At 31.2% G+C, this 21,242-nt stretch overlaps 2 protein-coding genes across 2 annotated transcripts in view; one reads left to right on the top strand and one right to left on the bottom strand.

Moving 5' to 3' along the window:
• The window catches only part of LOC129223753 (ribonuclease P protein subunit p29-like), a 32,164-nt gene extending 25,994 nt beyond the window's left edge, over positions 1-6,170 (top strand). Inside the window, exon 6 of the mRNA XM_054858113.1 lies at positions 5,515-6,170. Coding sequence (XP_054714088.1) covers positions 5,515-5,651 — 137 coding nt within the window. The 3' untranslated portion in view covers positions 5,652-6,170. The remainder of the gene's footprint in view (positions 1-5,514) is intronic.
• Positions 6,171-7,751: 1,581 nt separating this feature from the next.
• Positions 7,752-21,242, bottom strand: part of LOC129223752 (structural maintenance of chromosomes protein 4-like) — a gene marked incomplete in the record, with an annotated part of 101,968 nt that continues 88,477 nt past the window's right edge. The window contains 5 exon segments of the mRNA XM_054858112.1: positions 7,752-8,618; positions 13,518-13,701; positions 13,862-14,094; positions 16,483-16,659; positions 20,548-20,721. Coding sequence (XP_054714087.1) covers positions 7,935-8,618; positions 13,518-13,701; positions 13,862-14,094; positions 16,483-16,659; positions 20,548-20,721 — 1,452 coding nt within the window.

The following is a 21,242-nucleotide window of genomic DNA, read 5'->3' as shown; positions in this document are numbered from 1 at the left end:
GTGAAAATGGGAATTTTGGAAAGACTCGGGGGAAATTTTCGAGCTTGTTTTGAAACACCGATGGATGTTCCTGCATTTTCAACATGTTTCTGGTAAAATATTCTTGGACTTGAGGAATCACTAAATTCTAATGTCTTCCAATCTAACACTCGCTAGAATGGAAATATGAGGGGAGGGGGGGGGCGAGAGAAAGAAAAGGAAACGAGAAAAATAACGGCAACATGAATTTGCGAAAAAACTCTGCTCTTGCAAAGAGAGTGAGTCCGCAAATTAGCCCACAATACTGAGGTCCTAAAACGTTTGTATTTTTGGACAATCTAAAACGAGGGAGGGGGTGGCTACTCAAGGGATCCAGAATAAAATATCGAAAAACTGAATTGAAAGTCGTTTTTGAAGCTAGGAGTGGTTCGGGATTTTCCCACTGCAAACTCTTAAAAATTTAAAAGTCAAAAATGTTGAGGCTGTCTTTAATGTTGTGGGGAGGTTTTAAAAAAAATCGGAAATTGGAGTCTTAAAAACACTAATTTAGGCAACCTTTGGTGAATTGCTGAGATGGTTTTGGTATTCTAAACGGAAAATGTTTTGTAGCTGATGTATTAAAAACTGTTTGAGGCTATACTTGTTTCATAGGAGAAAGGAAATTTGGGACCCTCTCCCGAAAAGTGTTTGTAATTGAAGTCTTAAAACTTTTAGGCTGTCTTTGGCAATGTCAAGGGGGAGGGGGCTCTGTTTAGGCGAAATTCCGAAACTGGAGTCTTAAAAACGCAACTTTAGACCGTCTTGGGATTCGGGGTTTCCCTTCCCCGAAAAAAATTCGAAGCTGAAGTATTCAGAACTCAGCTTTAGGTTATCTTTGGGGACTAAGGAAGGAATTCGAAGGCCTTCTCTCAATAAGTTTTAGAACTTAAATTTTTTTAACTTCAGTGATGAATAGGGGAAATCGCAAATTTAAGTCAAATTTAGTGAACTTAGGGGAAGAAGTTCGGGGGGGGGGGGAGGGGGTTTCTTCCCCGAAAATTTCTCCATGCTGAAGTATTAAACTGTTAATTTGGCTATTTTTGAGTGAGTTAAGAGTTAGGGAATTCGGGGTCTTTCTCGGAACATTTTCGAAATTGAAGTATTAAAACTTCGTGTTGTCTTTGGTGATGTAGGGGGGGGGGGGAGGAGTTGCTCTTTCAATAGAAAAATAAATTTTAAACACAAACTTATACTGCTTTAATAAACACAGAGGGGGGGGGGGTATTCCGCCGCCCAGCCCGAAATATTTCTGTTTCTGACATTTTAAGAGCTCCGTTTTGGGATATATTTAGATAACTTAAGGGGGAAGGGAGTTGGAAGCTTCTTTCAAAAAGTTTCCGAAATTAAAATATTAAAACTTTTAGGCGGTCATAAGTCATGTATATAGGTAAGGGGGGTACTGTTCCTAGAAAAAAAAAAGTATTAGAAACTGAAGCCTCTTAAAACTCAAATTTAGGATATTTGTGGTAAATTCAGAAGATGGGGTTCGGTAGTTCTCTTCCGAAAATTTTTCGAAGCTGAAATATTTAAAATGCCACTTTAGGCTATATTTGAGTGATTTAAGAGGGATGTGAGTCGGTGGCCTTCCCTGGGCTGAGGATTCAGTTCCCCTATTGATTTTTTTTTAATTAATGAATATTGGAAAGTATACCTCGTTTAAAAAATGTATCTACTACACTGAAGTGGTTTTTTTTATGGCTAATTTCACCACCTGCTATCTTACGAAATAATTTATTTCCAAATGAAGACTATGGGGGAATGGTGCCAGTTTATTATCATTAGTGGCCCATACCCTTCCCCACCTTTCCTTCTTTTCTGGTTAAATTGGCACTAACTTGGGTAGACTTTCTGATCAGAATTGATTTATGTTGCAAAAGTGAAAAATCTTATGTCCCAAGCGATTTTATTGCTGCAATAAAAATGTTTGCGATTGGCAAAACACTAACGGCGGGGAGAACCGAACGCTTTTAGCCCTATCCAACATCGTCTAAAATTGCGTTTTTGGAACTTCAATTTCGAAATATTGCCGAAGGAGAGTTCCTGAACTCCATCCCTTCGATAATGCATTCAACAAGCTTATAAACGTTATGAAAGATGGAGTACAATTTCGTTTTTAAAGCTTCAATTTCGAGGAGAGTCCAGAGCGCCCCCCCCCCCCTTTCTAATATTTTTGAAGGTTGCCTAATATTGTGATTTTGAGGCAATCAGTTTGAAAAAAATGATGTTAGAGAGTCCCTGAACCCCTCTTTTCCCTGAACTTTATCGCAATGGCCTACTATTGCGTTTTTTGGACTTCAATTTGAAAAAAATTCTGGAGAAAAACCCCCAAGAGTCCCCGTTATTGGCGGCTTTTAGGTTTTTGGAATTACAATATCAAAACGCTTAAATATTACAATCTAAACTAAGTTCGTTTTGTTAGAAAAGTCAAAAGCTTAAAACTGAAATCAGATTCCAAAACTGGCATTGTTAAAATCTACGACATTTACACACATAAATTTTTTCTTAACCCATATTTTACTATCGTCTTGTATATAGGACAGATCATATTTATTGCATTTTGGCAAGGGTTATCATACTTTTAGTTTCTAGTTTGGTATTTTTATAAACCCTACGCTTGATAAGTACTGTAGACAAAATTTTAGAGTTCAATTATAAAAATTTTTATTTTATTTTCATTTTTGAATTTGACAATTTTTTGCAGTTTTATAATTCATAATCTAAAAGTTAATTAAAATAATTGTGTAGAAAATTTGCCAATATCCACTTTCAATTTTATAATCACTAATCATATACATTGGTACTGAGTGATATTTGCAAAAAAAAAAATTACATTTAAATAGGTTTTATTTAGGTTTTATTATCTGTCCTGTAATTAGGACGATGGTAAAATCCCCTGCTATGCGCGCTCCATACAAAAGTAGCTTAGCTGTTGGAAAATGGAGTGGAAAACTTGATTTCTCTCTTTCAAAACTAAATACTATGAAGTTTTCTCACAACAAGAGTTGAAAGAGCAGGTTTTTGGGGGTCGTAGGGAGTTTTTTTGTTGACTAATTTACCATCCGCACTTTATACGTTGTGATGCTACCTTCTGGATTGAGTAAAATATTTGCTGTTCAAAGTATGAATGCTGATCTCAAAAGCAAATAAATTAAAGAAAGAGTGCATGTGGTATATTGAATAAGAAATTATTAACAACTGAACTAGCCATAGAATATGTAATGTCATAATATAATTAACCCATGAGAGTGACCTTGACTTGAAAATATTGCCATCTGATCCAGATATAGTCACTGATGATGAAGAAACTCATGAAAATAATTCTAGCATTCTGTATAGTTACGCTGCTTTTGACGAAAAACTTCTAGACTCCTTGTGCAATAAACATTTCAAAAGGAATCAACACTAATGGAGATATGAATATATCAAAATAAAAACGGCCTAAGTCTGTACCGAAGTTTCATAACTTTATGAATCACTTTCAAATGAAAATCGTCAGAAGATATTGTTGGACATAATTTCGGGAAAACACTCGTGAAACTTTTCGAGAGTGTGGTCAAAAATATGATGAAATCAGTAAAGGAAAGTAATAAGTAACCCTGGCCTGAGAATAACAACGATTTTTGTTTGCAAACATCAAAATTGAAACTTTTTGGGCATAATGTTATTTAGTGGATATTATATAATACTCAGTAAAATGGGGAAGATGCTCCCGATAAAGGAAGAACTTTTGTTCGTCGAACTATGTCATGAAAACAGTTCTTTCATATCAAGCTGTTTTTACAATGCGATGATAACTCTGCTATTGATTTAGATAGCTACTGTAAAGTTTGCCTAATTTATAATTTTTTGAATGAAGCTTTTCAAAAAATTGGTGTGTTTTCTGAGCATACAACCACTGTTGAAATAATTGCCCCTTATTTTGAAAAATAGAGATAAAAAATTTACACAAATGGGAAGCTCATGAAGTTTAGTAGTAAGCTCCCGAATGTCAACTTCTTTTGGTGGTTACCACTTTCCATTTTATACTACATCAAGGAGCACAAAAAAGATGTCCGATTCAAAAAATTGTTTCGACTGTCATAACAAAGCTAAAAAAGATGAAAAAAGAAAATAATTACACTCAGGTAACACAGTTAGTAAATCATACAGTTGTTGATAATTTGCTGCCCATTATTAAAACTCCAGCAGGGCACAAAACATACATTTTTTTGTCTTATAATATTTTTGTTCATATCAGAAACAAACAACTATTTGAAACAGAAACAATAAGGGAAATTGGAATGAGAAAATGTCCCTTAGAACCATCTAAAATCTTGAAATTATGGGATTTAAACATCCCATAGGAAATTTCACATGAAGCACAAGATCACAGCTGTTTGTTGAAATGATGGCTAAGAAGTATCACTCATCAGCAATTTCGAAGATACACAGTTATTCGAAAAAAAAACATAGAATAATGAAGAATTGAAACAAAAAGGAAAAATATTTCATTTTGTACTAATGTAAAAATGGTGTGGACTTATATGAAAATCATATAGAAATATTATGCATCCATATGTAATACAAAATGGTAACGACCGACCATAATTTCGAAATGTCTTTGAATCAGTACTGGATGCTGCTTGGAAAATGTCGAAGATGTTTTGCTTCAGAAGAAGCCTTAATATGTATTGAAACCTGTAGAAACGTTACTATTGTTTACATGGGTTTGTGTGTACTTCTAAACATTGCTGAAAAGCAACTGTCTGTTCATCAAAACGAGACTCGAACCATACAGAAGAGCCTTTTGAAGCTGCAGACTGAAAACGTCTTAATAAAAACTTCGAACTGAAATCAACGCAATAAGTTGAAGCATTGTACTAAGAAAAACAGTGGCAGTTCATGAAAAATATTATTTAGGACTCTGCGTAGAGTGTTTTCTTCCATTTCACACGTACCAGAAAGCTTGAGTGAAAAACCAGGTATACAGTAGTAGATTGTACCATCGTCCTATATATAGGACAGCTTGTAAAATGGAAACGAATACATATTTGGTAATGTTTAAAATTTTATGTGTATTCCTGAGGTCTCCCTAATCTGCAATAGTAATTTTTATGAAAAATATTTAGTTTTTCATAATGTGGTAAAATATGGGTTAAGCACGCATGCTTGAGGCGGGGGGCTGAAAATATGACACAACTTGAACACATCACCAAACTTGCACCCATGGCTTCTTGATATGTGGTTGGCGTTTCTACAATCTCACAAATTGGGGAACAATTTCCAATAAAAAAAATTCATTATTCAATAGTTTCATTAAGGAGGTGAAATTTTTTTGTTTGTCTTATCCAAAACTTTCCTTTAGATGCACGTATTAGCAGTGGAACTTTCAATGCCATTAAATAGCAACCCAGGCTTATCTGAGAAAATGTTTGTTTTAACTGTGACTTTGTATTGTCTGTAGTTGTTTTAAGAGAGTTCAATTGTATTTCATACAATTATTTCTTTTTGTTACAGCAATTCCAAAGAAAGGCACAGTGTTTGGATTTGAATTTTGCAACAACGTTATAAAAATATATGGAGACAATTTTTGTCACATTCCATATGAAAGAACTAGAATCAAGTACAAAACAAAATCAATTGTACAGCCCTAAATGAAAAAGAAGCCTAAAAGGCCATTATTCATGATATAAAAAGTTGTAAAAATGGCCGAGTTAAAATGTTAATCTGCAAAAATGATTTTAATTATGAGTAAGCTGTTCTGATGCATTCAATTTTATTTTTATGTAACCATGTGCAATTAATGTTGTGATAAAAATATAGGCTGATCTGCCAGTAATTGACCGTTGAAGCACAAATATGTACAAAACAAGAATAAATAAATTGATATTCTTTATCTGACTGCCAGAACTAATTTCTAGCATCCCATAAAATGCTCTATTATAGTTATGTTTTAGCTAAAGTTCTGATTGGAAGGTACACTTTACAAAGCCATCTTAAAAAACTTTCTTTCTAGAGATAATTGTTATGAGATGAAATGTTTAATCGTATTTCTCGAGATTAAATTTAATTCAACTGATTCATTTACTGAAATATGCTGATCATCCATGTTTATTCGGAATAAATAAAAAAAATTAAGAACTAACCATTTATGCTAGAATTAAGGGGTGGGCAATTACTGCTTGTCTAAAATGCTATGAATGCCAATAATTGACCAAGTAATTCATGTTGGTTTTAAAACTTTTTTTTTAGCACCCAAGTCATTATAAAAAAAATTTGTGCATAAGATAAGGTATAATCAAACTTTTATTTAGAAAAACGGATTTTTACCAATATTGACTTGTGCGGTTAATGAATAAATGTCTAGGCCAACCATTAAATAATTGCAGATTGGATTTTTTTTTTTTCAATAAAAGACAACTCGCGACCATTGCTACTGTTTTGAAGCAAAGGCGACTATTTTAGCCAAAATATGGCCAAAAGTGACTAGTTTAAAATCAATTGTAAAATATGGCTACTATTTTAGAGAAAAGGTGACAAAAATACATAAGAATTTTTTTTCCCCTTAGAGTGTATAATTTGGGGAGGGGGAGAAGAGAATTTGCTTTTAAGTTTCAACTCTGAATTTCTGGGGGGAAAACATTTGAAATGTTTCAACACAACTAGAGATACTGCTAAGTTTGCATCGGTTTGGGTAAGAAATTCAAAGTAGTCTACCCAACAGCCAATCCTAGGCGACTGTTGGCAAACATAGATAGATACACATGTGGTCGGATTTTAATAGTACAGATTTTTACTGTGTTTAAAAATTAATTACTGGTGAAATCGCCTTTTTTAACTACACTATTGAAAATAATTCAAAGAAAAGTAAATGAAACAAAAAATGATTCATCATTGTGAGAATCCTGACAGTTATATTCACACATAATAAAATTTTCATTTTTTTTTCCTGTGAAACAAAATAGAACTTTTAAAAACTTCCACTAAATAGTCAATTACTGAGGGTTCATCCTAGCGTACATTGTCAAAAAAATATTGCACTCTGTAAACCAATTTTTCTCTATATTTCTTGAATTGAGAATATTTTTAGACAATTTACAAAACTAAAAGTTGTAAATTCAAGGAAAACAAGGATAAGGAAATGCTCTTAAATTTTATTAATGTTGGTCAAAGAATATGTACATTACTTTAGAAAATTACTTTACATCAGTGCAACAGTGCACACATTTTTACATTATGTTATTGCACAAAAATAACTTATTTTTATAACTTAAGGTAACCATTACAATACATGAAACTGAAAGATTATGCATAAAATATTTTTATAACAGCATTTGTTTCACTTCAACAACTTTTATAAAGATTCAAACTTGGTTTATTAAATATGTATGCTAGTTGTTAGACATAAAATTTCATTAATGAAACATTAATTTAAAGCAAAAAGTGTACTTGAATGTTTTATTATAATTTTTTTTTGCCAATCTTGGTCACTAAGCTCAACTTTAATTCTTGGCAAATTTTATGTGTATAAATTAAAATTGTCAAAAACATTTTAAATTAAAAGCAACTTTATAAGTATAACATACAAACTACTTACAACTATACAACATCAAAACAATAAAAAGTTAATATGATTACTACTTGTTACATGCATATTTTTTAACTTTCAAGTGAAAATTATTCATATTAAATGTTGAAAAATATAATATATTAATAAATAATTTTAACACATATTTTTTCTGTTTGTATGATTATTTACCAGTTTGAAAACTGAGGTTTACATAACAAGTATCAATCAAATACTTTCCACACTTGTAGGCTTTGGTCCAGAATGTTTCAGGCTGATATTGCCCCTGAAATGCATCAGGCTTAACCAAAAGAAGCCTCAGACATGCCAGACGAAACATCCTGACCTACAAGTGCAGAAAGTAGTAATATTATTTTTCATTTTTTTTAAGTCTGGGCTTTGTAAAAAGTTCATTTATAGATGTATCACTTTCAGAATCAATAACTCGCACGTCATCAACTTCATTAAAAGTTACACATCTATCCAGTTTTTTAGTGGATGCGACAGCCAATAGATTGTCAAAAATTAAATCACTCAAATCACTGTCTTGTGATTTATCCTTCCTGTTTTTATCATTTTCTACTAACAAATCATCAAATGAATCATTACTTGTGCATTTTTCTGTTTGATCGTCTACAATAGAAGGTAGAATTGCTGCATCACTTGACTTTCTCTTTGCTGGTGTTTTACTTTCATCACTTTGGGCAATATTACTTTTTATATTGTCTTTGTTGCACAATGGAATTTTATCGCCAGCCTCACTTGGTTTTCCGAGTAAATCGTCAAAAGCTTTACCCACATCCTTCTCAACATTTGCATTTGAAAAAGTTACTTTGTTTTGAGTTTTCTTTTGCCTTTTTATAAGGGGATGTTGCACATCTTTTTTCTCTTCTTTTTTATCTTCTTCCTCTTGGAACCTTTTTAACAATTCAGAACTTAGTATCATATTTTTGGTTCGATTATTTGTTTTATATATACCAACTAAATGATTAGCAAGTTGAAACATATTCTCTCTCAGAGAAATGACGATAAACTGAGCATTCTTAGTGCTTTCCTGTAAAGGAAAATAAAACACATGTAATGAAAGTATTCAATTTCCAGGGACAATATTCAACACTCTTTTAAAAATAAAGTGCTTAATCTACCTCTTACAAAGAATTATTTTCGAGTAATCTTTAATTACACTTCTTTAACAGTTTTTACATGGTTCTTTATTTTTTTTAAAAAGTCCTTAAAAGAAAAACAAGTTGAAATTACCCCCTCCCCAACTGCCATTAAATTCTCTTTCACTCTTCCTATTTTCAAAATAATAAAATCTTGATTGAACAGTTTCTTCAATAATTGCACACTTAATTACATTGGGCATACACTTAAATACATTGGGCTTAAACACATCTTGGCTAATTACTGCCCTTTTTTGATTTAGTCCAATTTGTTCATTAAATTTTACAGGGTGGTGACAGAAACTGTCAAAAAAGTTCCCTGACTTTTCCCTGATTGGGTTCACCAAATTTCCCTGATTTACGTTACTAATGATAATGGTTTCCTTGCTGTGCCCTACTTGAAAACCATTGCATATTAAATAAAATGCAGTGTTTAAAATATTTTAAGCTATTAATTAAAAATATATTTTGAAACAAAGCTCCTTTTATTAGTGAAAATAATACATTAAATTATCTATATATATATATATATATATATATATATATATATATATATATATATATATATATATATATATATATATATATATATACTGGGAAATATTACAGGAAACCTAAAACAAATACTTTACTTCCAGTAACTAGTTAACATAAGAATTCTAAGAAATTATTACAAACATTCTTAAAGAAACATCTAATCATGATAAAACTATAAAGTTTATATAAAAATAATTTTGAACTAAGTTTTCAAGCTGTATAATTATTGCTGCAAGAATAACAAAAAAAAAATAAAAATAAAAATTTACTTATGTACACAAGGTCACTCAATTTCAAATGATTTCCTTATTTGTCGGGGGGGGGGGGGGGGGAAAGCAAAAAACAGCTTATTTCAAAATATATATGTATACATAACTTGGTTTTTAAATGAAAAAATTTTAAAGTCTGAAGAAAAAAAAACCTTCCTATAATCTGAGGCGACAGCGAATAATACGATGGCAAAAAACGAAGTTGATTTTCATTCACCATTCAATTTTAGCAATTAAATTAAAAATGCAAAAAAAGTAATCATTATTAAGCTTTTATCTGTATTAAGTTAAAAAATAAAGATTTTTTTTTTTTTTTGAAATCGTGATTACAGTATGCTAATTATTTCAAGACAATGAGTAAAGGCAAGGGAGCTAAGGCATTAATGACGGCTTCCTCTTTGCCTGTAGGGTTGTTTATTTTACGTAGCATGGAACTCGGGAAAGGTAAATTTGAGTTACGTAAAATAAACAACTTTACAGACACAGAAGTAATCATAGGAAGTTCATTCTGTGTTTAATAAGTAAAGATTCAAAACTTTGACGTTGAGAAAAAAAGATTCACAAATATGCGGCAGTGTATAATCGCACCTCATTAATTTTACTTTTTCTCAACAGATAATTGGCGGAAGATGCGTAGGAAATTAGGGTACTTAACTTTGCAAAGCAAAAAAAAAATTTTTTTTTTTTTGTTTTTCTTCATTTAATCAATTTTCCCTGAATTTTCGTTATTTTTTTCGAAATTCCCTGATTTTTCCTTGATTAATAAAGTTCCCTGAACTCCCTGATCTGTCGCCACCCTGTTTTACTACAGTTTATAACATTATTTGTTTTCTATTTATTCTCTGATCTTCTGGATCCTAGTACAAGATCCAGGAACATATAAAGCATGAAAATCTTCAAATTCTACTCTTACAGTATCCCATGAACCTGAATAAGAAACCCTAGTTATTGCGTAGTACGATTGGGAGAATATACGATGGTTTCTTTTAATTTTCATTTTGGAATGGGAACTGGGAATGTTCAAAAATGCTTCAAGAATCTTTTCATAACTTGCAATCTAGAGCACTGTTGGCTACCCAAAATAGCGCATAATTTGGAAATTCAATTAAAACCAAAAAAAAAAAAAAAAAATCTCTCTTTCATTAGCTGGTCAATGTTCCATGCAAAAACTTTGAACCTCCACCCCTCACTTCCCTTAGAAAACACAAGGTAGTCCGTTTTCCATGAGAAGACACTTCGCTCTACATTCTCAAACGCAGAGTTCAATTTCACATGGGGGTGATCGGTAAACACATTCCCAGTGCCTGTTAATGAGACAACTGGACAACCTTAACTTTAGAGTGCATTTTAATGTGCAAAAAAAATCTTAGTGTCCTTTACATCACTTACCCGTAGCTACTTTCGTTATTCTTACATTTTAAAACTGCTTCTTTTACAACAAAATGATTTTGATCTGAATATGCTTTCTGCCGAAAACAGCGAAATAGAATCATCGGATACCACGTGAAAAAGGCGGAGTCAAGTGCCTTCTTGTAGAAAACAGACAATATGTCCCTTTTTTTAACACATAGGATACCTTGCATACTTTTGAATTTAAAAAGCAGGAACTTTTTTATTCCTTAGAGTAAACTAGAATACTTGTAAATCCAGTTAGATGTTTTCCCCAATTTAATAGTTTTTACCAATGATGCTCAACCTTTTTCTACTTGAGTGCCACACCTCATATTAAAATGATTCTTGCAGGCCAGAGCACATATAAAATTTCAAAATAACATGAAAGATATGGAAAAGAAAAGAAATTTTAAAAACCAATCTTAATCATTACTTGATGTTTCTTTTATTAGATACATTAAATACATTTCTGAATATTTGATCCAAATTTGTAACATTGTCATTGTGCTTTTTGATTTCCAACATTAAACAAAATGACATGCCACATGGATCAGCTTTGCAGGCCGTAGGTTAAGCAAAGCACCACTGTTTTTTCCAATTTTCTGTTTCAGCACCAATTAAAATAAACTCAACAAGTTCATACTTTGGAATTCTTAATCTTTCTTTCAAAAAAAAAAATAATTCACTATCATTTTCTTCTGCCAAAATTTTAATTTGTTTTTCTGTTATTTTCTTCCTATAAGGGCGCTTTGGTACTTTATTTTTGGGAATTCTGAATATTGGTGTCTCCAACATTCTTAACATAATCACAAGTCATGCTTTGGTTAATTTTATGTGGCATTAAAAACGGATTTGACTTCCATATCATCTATAAATGGCGTTAGATTAATTTTTTGAATTTTAAAAGAGACAAATTGAAAGCGGTTTGAAATCACAATACCGAGCAACAATCAAGGGGGTATAAAAAATATCTGTGGTTGAGACATATTTGATATTATTCTGCCGTGTGCAGGTAAAAGGCAGTAACTGCAATTTTTCATTTTTCACTTTTTTGCATTTTTGTCATCTATTGTACGTTAGCTTTATTGTACAAGCTTGCTTATTTGGTTTCTGCTGCGAAAAAAACGTCTAATTCCGAGATTTTCCTATGGTTAATATTGAATCCGACACACATTTCTTCAAATATCTCGAAAACTCATTTCTGCAGATACTGCCATTTACCAGAACACGGCAGTATTGTGCTCTAAATGCACTAATAAAAAATGGTGTGTGTAATTAAGAAAAATAAAACAGCAAAAATATTGGTGGAATTAATTCTACCTTGGGCATGCAATAAAAACTTTGAAACCACATAACTTGGAGCTTGCAATTTAGGGTAGCATAAGTTGGAATATTACTGCACTTATTCGTAAATGCTGATAAAACTTCATATCTCACTCGGCCAACCTTATGCAAAAAATTGCAGATATATCTACTTGGTTTAGGTGCTCATACCTATTAGTACAGAAAACATCAAAGCAATTTCTTCCAGTTATGATTTAAACTCATATCACACAAGTTGGCAATGAAGTATTTTATGACACATTGTAAAACAAACAAAATTTATTTTCTCTTGACTAAAAGTATTCAACTACTGTTGGAACACATTTGACATGGAATTGGTAAGCAGCCAAATAAATTAATTCTATCTGAATGAAAGGGAAAATGAAAACTTTGTGTGCATTTTGTTCACTTCAATGTGACGCTACTTAATCTAAAGGCTAACACACATCTGTAAAAGCAAACTGGCATTTCTGAAAACTAACTGATCAGGGGGAATTTGATTTTTAGGTCTGTATTTTGCAGAAAAATTAAGAAATTGTGAGCTTTTCTCTTTCTGAAAAAAAAAAGAACTATTTTTTGAGACATTTTTCTTTTCCATATTTTTTGCGAGAAAAATCCTGTCACATCACATACAGCATTTTTGCTATCACAAATCTAATCTGAAGTCCTAATCTGAAGTCTTTTAGGCCCATCCCTTGGGCCTAAAAGACTTCACTGAAAATGACTAGGAATCTGGCGGGGTTTATTTTTCTATTGTTTTACTTTCAGATGATTCGATTGAGCTAAAAAGTCATGAAAGAACTGTTTTTACTAATGAAATTTTGAGAAAGGTCTAATGTCTAACACATGAAATGCTACTTTTACAACAAAGAATTTTGAGAAGGGGCTGCAAGGCGGACCCAATTTGCGTCTGAATTGATCCCTGTTAAAGTATCCGTTTCCACCTGTGAACCAGATGTTTACCTTTCCATCTATATATGGTGGTCAAATAACATTTTATGATTAGATATATCATATTAAAAAACATAATGATTGTAGACATTTCAAAACCAACACAATTTTTTAACTTGGAGGATTATTCTCCTCTTGTAAAGGTTTCCAAATGAAAAAACACCCTGATGAATACAGTAAAGGTTAAGACTTTTAAAAATAGTACACACCTTCATGAGTCCTCAAAATCAGAAATTAACCATTTTTATAAGCATTATAAGAATCTTGAATAAATTATAGCAACACTTACATTATAAAAAATAATTCATATGTACTTACTCTAATATGTGAACCAATAATAGATACATTTCGGAAATCTAAGGCTGCATCAATTTCATCCATCACAAAAAATGGTGTTGTTCTATAGAAATGTAAAGCAAAAACCAAAGCCAAGGAACTAAGAGTTTTTTCACCACCAGATAAATTCCGAATGTTTTTCCAAGATTTTCTCAACGGACGAACACTAGGAATACAAAATCAGTTACATCACCTTTTGATATTGAAGCATAAAAGTTGCAACATAACCTTATGTTAAATAAATCAGTATTGTTGAAAAATACTGGAAAAATTGGTTCGATTCTCAAATTCTTCAAAGAAATATAAACTAAGAATTAAATTTATACCTGAACTCTACTCCTTCAGAAAATGGGTCTAAGGAATCTACTAATTCCAATTCAGCATCTCCCCCTAGAGTAATCATTTGATAAAGTTCTTTCACTTTCAGCGAGATAATGCTGAAACCTTTTAAAAATTCCTCTAGCCTGTGTTTGCGCAATTGTTCATAAAACTGCTTGTATCTGTCACGTTCAGCATTAGTTTGTTCTAAGTCTTCCAGCTTCTGCCGATACAATTCCTCCTACAAGAAACGAAGTGAGAACATTTCAGTTTAAAAATTTTTGGAGTTTTATATGCAATGTGAAACAAATATGAATCAAAAGGATTTTGGGAATATAATGAGTCACTTTGAAATTTGACAATTGAGGATTGAACAAATATTTTAAATGCTCACACTAAAATCAATTGGTTTACATTGTCGTTTCTTATATTTTGATAAATACTGGTAAAGTGCCTCCTCAAGCACATATGTTTTTGTTAATCCCTTAAATGTCATGCATGTATACATTTGCCACCAAGCAGTAGATGCAGGGTTCGAAATTGATAGTGGTCAGTCATATTTTGCGCTAAAAATTATTTTGTTACCCTACCCTAACTTTAAGGGCCTAGAAAAAATTATAAGGTTGAATAAATAGCCAGTTAAACTAAGATTAATGCAATTTTTTGATGAGAAATTAGTTAAAATATTAATTACAAAAATGAATTGTTAATTATAATACTTTAATTAAAACCTATTTTAAATCAAACTAAGTACTGTCTGACCACCGATTATATGGAAAGGCTAATTTCTGGTTTACAGGTGGAAATAGACGTGTCTATTACCTTTCAGGGATGGTAATTTTTCTGATACAGATGTGCGTGTTTGCCTCTCAATTATTCTGACTCAGTTTAAAAATGAATATATATTCACTACAATAATTTTTAAATCAAAATTAATATTCAATCTATATTAACATTCAAAAATTAACTGGTTTGTTTTGTTTACAACATAATATTTAGCATACCATTTTGCTTTTAAATTTCCAAATAAAATGAAAACATGTTATTTTCTTTTTGTTGTTGCTATAGAAACTCATTTTGTGTCCACCCATTTTCACCTCAATGAAGACAATAAATAAGGCCCTAGTTCAATTACAACACGCCTGATTCAAAGTCCCATCGCTATTTTGCCTTCTCCCTTGCTAGATTCATTCAGATGGAATCGTCTTAACTTGACCGAGTACGAAATTACATTACAATAAGTGATCAAACAGTACTAGATTAAACATAATTATAACTGCTAATGAAAAAAAGTAATCTTTTTCGGAGGGATATGAAAATTTTCTGCCATCTGAGAAAATACTAAACATTAAAAGCAATGCAACAAAGGGTTGGTTAAACCTTTCTCTGTGCTATTGACAACAGTGGTGAGTATGTTTTTAAAATTTCGTCTCTTTTTTGCTTGATTCCAATCATCATATTTCAATTTTCCTGTTTTGTTGAAAGCCATGAGCACAGCTAGGAGGTCAACTTACCAGAAACCTAGGTTTTAAGCCAGATTGCCTGTCACAATATGTTACTTTATATACCTGTAAAGGCTTGTGACTACCTTCCTATTACAATGGCCCTATGAATATGACTCACTATTGCTGAATGTTTCACCAAGATACTCTTCATAGAGAGTTACAAAATAGCTCAAAGCACAACAAGAGAGATGCAAAGTAACTTTGATACATGTAACACAAATGTAACTCAGGGAGGGGAAAAAATACTGAAATATCATAACATTAAGGAATAGGCACAATATAATTCAGGTGGGGATGGCAGTATTCCCTTCTTTAAAAACTGTCCGGGAGGGAATACATTACATTTGGAAGGGAATCTCCAATTTAATTTGTGAAAATTCATTGTGAGAAAAAATAGAGTTGAGCTTGTATGAAATTTAAGCCCTAACAATGAACCAAAAAAAAGAATTAAATACAGCATAATTGGTTAACCTGGACTCAAGCTCTTTCACTTGATTCTTGTACAACATATGTACATGAATATTTCTGAAATTAGTTTTTTTAATTACAGAGTACACAAAGAACTTAAACAAAATCAGCAATTTTCCTATTTCAGATAAAAGTAGCACCACCCTTACTAATATTATAACTGCAAAAGTGAGTTTATTTGTATATTTGTTTGTAATGTTTTCACGCCTTAAATACTCAACTGATCATCCTGAAATTTTGTATATGTAAAGGGTACCTTTCGTTTAGAAAAAAAGTATTCCACGAGTTTTATATGTTTCATTCTAAATAAGCATACAGATCAAATTAGTTTTTCCCGCCAAGTTTTTTTTTTTTTTTTTTTAACAAATTTTCAGCCTGTGAGCTTAAGGAGGACAACCAACAAAATAAATTAACAATAAACAACATTAGGGGGGAGGATATTCAATTCAACTTATCCTGAACACCAAAATTTTCCAACAAATGCATGAATTCGATTCCATTAGCAAATCAAATGATGTTTCAACATCTAAAATTATTTTGAAGCCAAAAATACCTGCTTGCAAAAAACACTAATTTCTGTTGCTCTTTTAAAAATCCAACAAAATCAGAAAAGAAATGTCTTTAGAGTCAATAACAAAATTATCACAATAACTTACTTTTCTCTTATATTCTGCAATTGCAGTGAGATCTGGATTCATGTTTTTAATTTTTTCTTGGAGCTGACCCTTTTTGAAGTTCATTGGATTAATAGACACAGATTTTATTTCTTCATCTGAAAGCACTGGAAGTTCAGTGCTTTCATCTTCTATCTTATACAACTCAAGTTTTCTCAGCTGTAAAATAAAATTTGATATGTAATGAATTATTTGACAATATTATTATGACAAAAAAGATCTGAACTTTCTGTAGCTTTGACACTGCAAATTTTAAATGTAAATTTTACTTTTAAAAGTATCTCTGCAGGAAGTAAAATGCTCAGTCCATTCTTGCAGGTGAGACATTTTTACATTCATATTTGCTCTTTGACTTTTAATTTTCATATATTAGAACATAAAGAACCATTATATATTTTAATATAATGTGTCAACTTAGTAAAACAAATTTTTAATTTAAAAAAAATTAATTATTTGCGCATGCTGCAGGAGTGACATTGCACAAATTGAAGTTTTTTTAAATGCAAAATATTTTTTTAGAAAGTTGATACTTTATATTAAAACATAATATGTTCCCTTATAATAGAAATAAATAGAAGTCAAAAACCAATATTTTTCCTGAAATAAAGTGCATATGTATGCAAAATAAATAAATAAATCACAACTGTACAAATGAATTGAGCAAAAAACAAATAACTGGAGGAGAATAGTAAAGATCTGAATTTTATGTTGAAGTTACCTAATGCATAAAACTTAAAATAAGACATAAAATAAGCAGACTTAAGGCAATAATACATTAATATAACTCTAGACATTCAAAATAGTTGAAATATTTTTCAAGATGAAAAAGCATTGAAATCTCAAGCACTGCATGAAATTTTCAGCAAAGCACATGCAAAGTCAATGTTGAAAGTTTGTAGAAAAGAGGTTTTCACTAAATGAGCTACTTATTGTTAACACTCAGTTAAGGGAAAATCTTAAATAGGTCAGTTCCCCCACTAAATGTTATGCCAATTTTTCCAAAAAAAAAAAAAAAGACTTTCCCCCCCAAAAAAACGGGTTTTTGGAGTAACAATTAAAATTAGAGACAATCTGGGAAAATAGAGAACTTGGCTGCGTTGGCTATTAAACAAGCATATTTTTACCCAAATCCAAAAGTAGAGAAAAGGTTATGTTGTGCCATCATTTAAGCTGCTCCCTAAATGCCCATAATGGAGAGATGGGTCCATAATAAAAGCCAAAAGAAGTTTTCCTCCCAAAGCAGATAGTAAAATAGAAATGAAGAATAGTAATAATAAAAAAAGTAGATCTCTAAAGAACAAATAGGGTGAAAATAAATTGCTTTTTAGCCTGTTTTTTGCTTCAAAAAGTCTCTTAAGTTGCCTAAAGCCAAAAAAAGTAGCAAGAAGTCGCATTTAGGTAGCCTGTGGCAATTCTGCGTCTGAATGCTTGTCATTCTGTACAAGTGAACTAAAAATTTCAAAATCATTTGAGTTTCAATGTAAACAGAACAGTAGTTCATGGCTCAAAATAAAAAATGCCTTTTAGAGCCTCAAATCGTTCGAGATTACAAATGAGACCAATAAAAAAACTTTCGTTGAATAATTAAGGTGACTGGAATATGGAAGGCCATGCTTCTTTGAAGGCCAACTATAAAACAAGTCATATTTATTGTCATGAGATGAGAAATTCCTTCCACTCACACCTAGCTCCATCAAACTCAAGGACACAGACACGGCGGCGAGTTGCTAGCGTCACTATTTTGTTAGTGCAAGTCCTCAATTCGCAGACTTCGATCATCAACGTAAAAATTGTATTCTAGTTAAAATATGGATAGTGCTCCTATGAAAGCCGGTGGTTCCTTGTAAGACCAATCAAAATTTTGACCGTTGTCCTTGCTAGGGTACATGGAAAGTTGATTTTTTTTAAAAAAATGTTTATGATATTATTATTTATAAGAGCTATCCAACTTCCAACTTTTTAACTCAGACTGAATAAATATTTTTTTTTACATTATTTTATTACAGATATATCTATGAATTTCTTTTTTGGAAAGGTTATTTCTGTAAATATGGTTATGCCACTACATCGATAACAGATTAAATTTTATACGCATAATTTCAGATTTCAAGAATTTCATGATCAAAACCTAGAAAATGAGGAAGTGCATGGGATGAAAATAGTTCAAGACACGCCATGGAAACAGTACAAAGTAATGAATTTAATACAAATGCTGCTGCTTTAAAATTCAATGTTCCGAAACGCACCCTTAGAAACCATTTATTAAGCGATAACAGTACTTGTCATAGATAGTAATTGTTAGTTTGGCCTTCTTAAAAACATTTTGGCCTTACAAAGAACTTACCCATAAAAAGGCCATTATAGGTTTTTTTTTTTTTTTTTTTCCATAATTTCATTCTAAAATGCATTGGCAACTTATTTGCTATCGAAATAATACTCATTGCTGTAATTTTTAAAAAATGTACATTAATATATTCTTATTTATTACGATGGGGTTGAAGAAATATTCGTTTAGTTTTTTAAAGAAGATTATAATATGTTAAGCATTTAATGTTTCATTTAAATAAAAGAGCTGTTTATGTAGTTTTACTAAAAGTGGATATTTTGATTATTACAACTGTATTTTTAAGTTGAACGACTGATTTATATTACTGGCCTTGTATGGAGCCCTGTTCTTTGCAAGGCATTTGGAAGAGCTTAACAAAAGTCAAGTTTAATAAGTAGTGATTATATCTAGAATAAAAAAAGGTAACATATGATAAACAAAAAAAAAAAGTGTTAATAATTAGTTTGTTTCTTTCATTTATGCAGTAATTGAAATCATAAAAACTGTTTATTCGTTACAGGTCTTCCATGGTCCGTCCATGGTACTTACTACTTAATTAAAAAAACCCGGTGAAGTGTGGAAAATGATTGTGTAAAAACTAGTAGTTTGCTAAATTTTTTGCTAGTCATATGTTATTGCTTGAAATAATTTATAAGAAAAGAAATCAACCATATCTAATGAAGATATATATTTTTTATAATTCTTAAAACAAAAACACATTTATTGGGAGGGGGGAACCAATTATATTGAAAATACAAAAGATTTTTGTTTCAACTTGTATCTTAATAGCTTGATTTATTTAGAAAAATAAAGCAACTAACGATCACTAATGGCAACATTGCTTTACCTTATGGTTTGAAATGAACTTATTCAAGAACAACTTTACTATAACAAAAACTGTTTTCTGTTGAGCTTACAATTTTGTTCAGGTTATTGTTGTGCAATAAAATATTTAATAATACATTTTTTAAATTAATATAATAATTTAATTATTAATTTATGAGTTATACTGAATTTAGAGCTATTTTTTCAGTTATTCATCTTTATTTTAACAAAGCAAAACTAAATTGAGTTAAGTAATGATTAAAACAAACTTTTAACCAATTGAGTCTATTGGTATTTATAAACCAATTGAGTCTATTGGTATTTATACTGCATCTGAGAGATAAAGGTCACTAATTCACAAAAACAAATTTAGCCAGCAGATGAGTTACAGATTTTTTTTTTTTTTTTTTTTTTTTTTTTTGTTTGTTTTTTGTGATGATTTGTATTACTGGATTGTCATTATTGGGTTTATAAGATGAAAACTTGTTTGCAAAATCTTAGTGCTTAATACTTCGAAAATAGGGTACATAAAATTGAGTAAGATGATGTTGAACTGGATTTAAATTCAGGAAAAAATTGACATAGAGCCCTTTACCTCCCAGGTAGATACATAAACAAGCAATGTTTGTAGGTTTTCAGTACTTGAGTACCAACTAGATGGAGGGAAGAAAATTGAGTTTGGAAGGGGGGAGGGAGATTCCCCTACCCCTAAACCCTCCCTCACTGCACCCCTAGTTGCACAATTTTGAGCTTTGGTGTCCATTTATGCTTCATTTTTTGCAATGATTAAAATTACACACACACACACACTGACCCACTCTAAAATATATGTATTCAATCATCCTTGGATTATATTTAAAGTGATAAAGATCACATATAGAGAGCACAATACTTACATTAGCAGTTAATGTTTTGATACTGCCTTCAATTGCTTGCAACTCGATATCAATATGTTTTGCTTGGTTCTTAAAATCAATTAGTTCACTCTTAACCTTCTGAATTTTTGAAGAAATTTCTTGACCTTCTTTCAGAATTTCCTTTTTCTTTAATTCACATTCTTCTAATTTTGCCTAAGAAGCAAAGCAGATGCATATATAGCAGATGATCAGAAATATACTATTTGTACTGCAAGAATAAATACAATGTGGAACAGTAAAATAAGCTTATAAATATGTACAAAATATGGCAGGTATAATGAATGCACTACTTAACAAAATAACACATATGATACATATTACAGTAGGTGAAATGATGTTATCAGAGCCAGAATTTATATTTCGGGACAGGGAGTCTTAACAGAACAACTATATTATGATTGGTAATGTGTGTTAAAACTAATAGTTCTGGAAAGTTGACTCCCACAGGGAGGGTTCTGGGGGTGGGGGCCATAGTCACTGCCACCCCCCTCCCAAAACCTTGTGGGTTTAAGGATCATTTTTAAGGAAAAAAAAATTCAAACAAAACAATATCCAAAAATAACCCCTTGGAACAGAACCATTTAAAAAATTTTGCATCATCTTTACATTTTTTTTTTTTCGTGATGTCAACTATAAACACTCAGACGATAACTTTTTTTTTTTTTTTGAATCCT

Source organism: Uloborus diversus, chromosome 6 (assembly GCF_026930045.1).
Source record: "Uloborus diversus isolate 005 chromosome 6, Udiv.v.3.1, whole genome shotgun sequence".
Taxonomy (NCBI): Eukaryota; Metazoa; Arthropoda; class Arachnida; order Araneae; family Uloboridae; genus Uloborus; species Uloborus diversus.
This window is presented reverse-complemented; position numbering and strand designations above follow the sequence as displayed.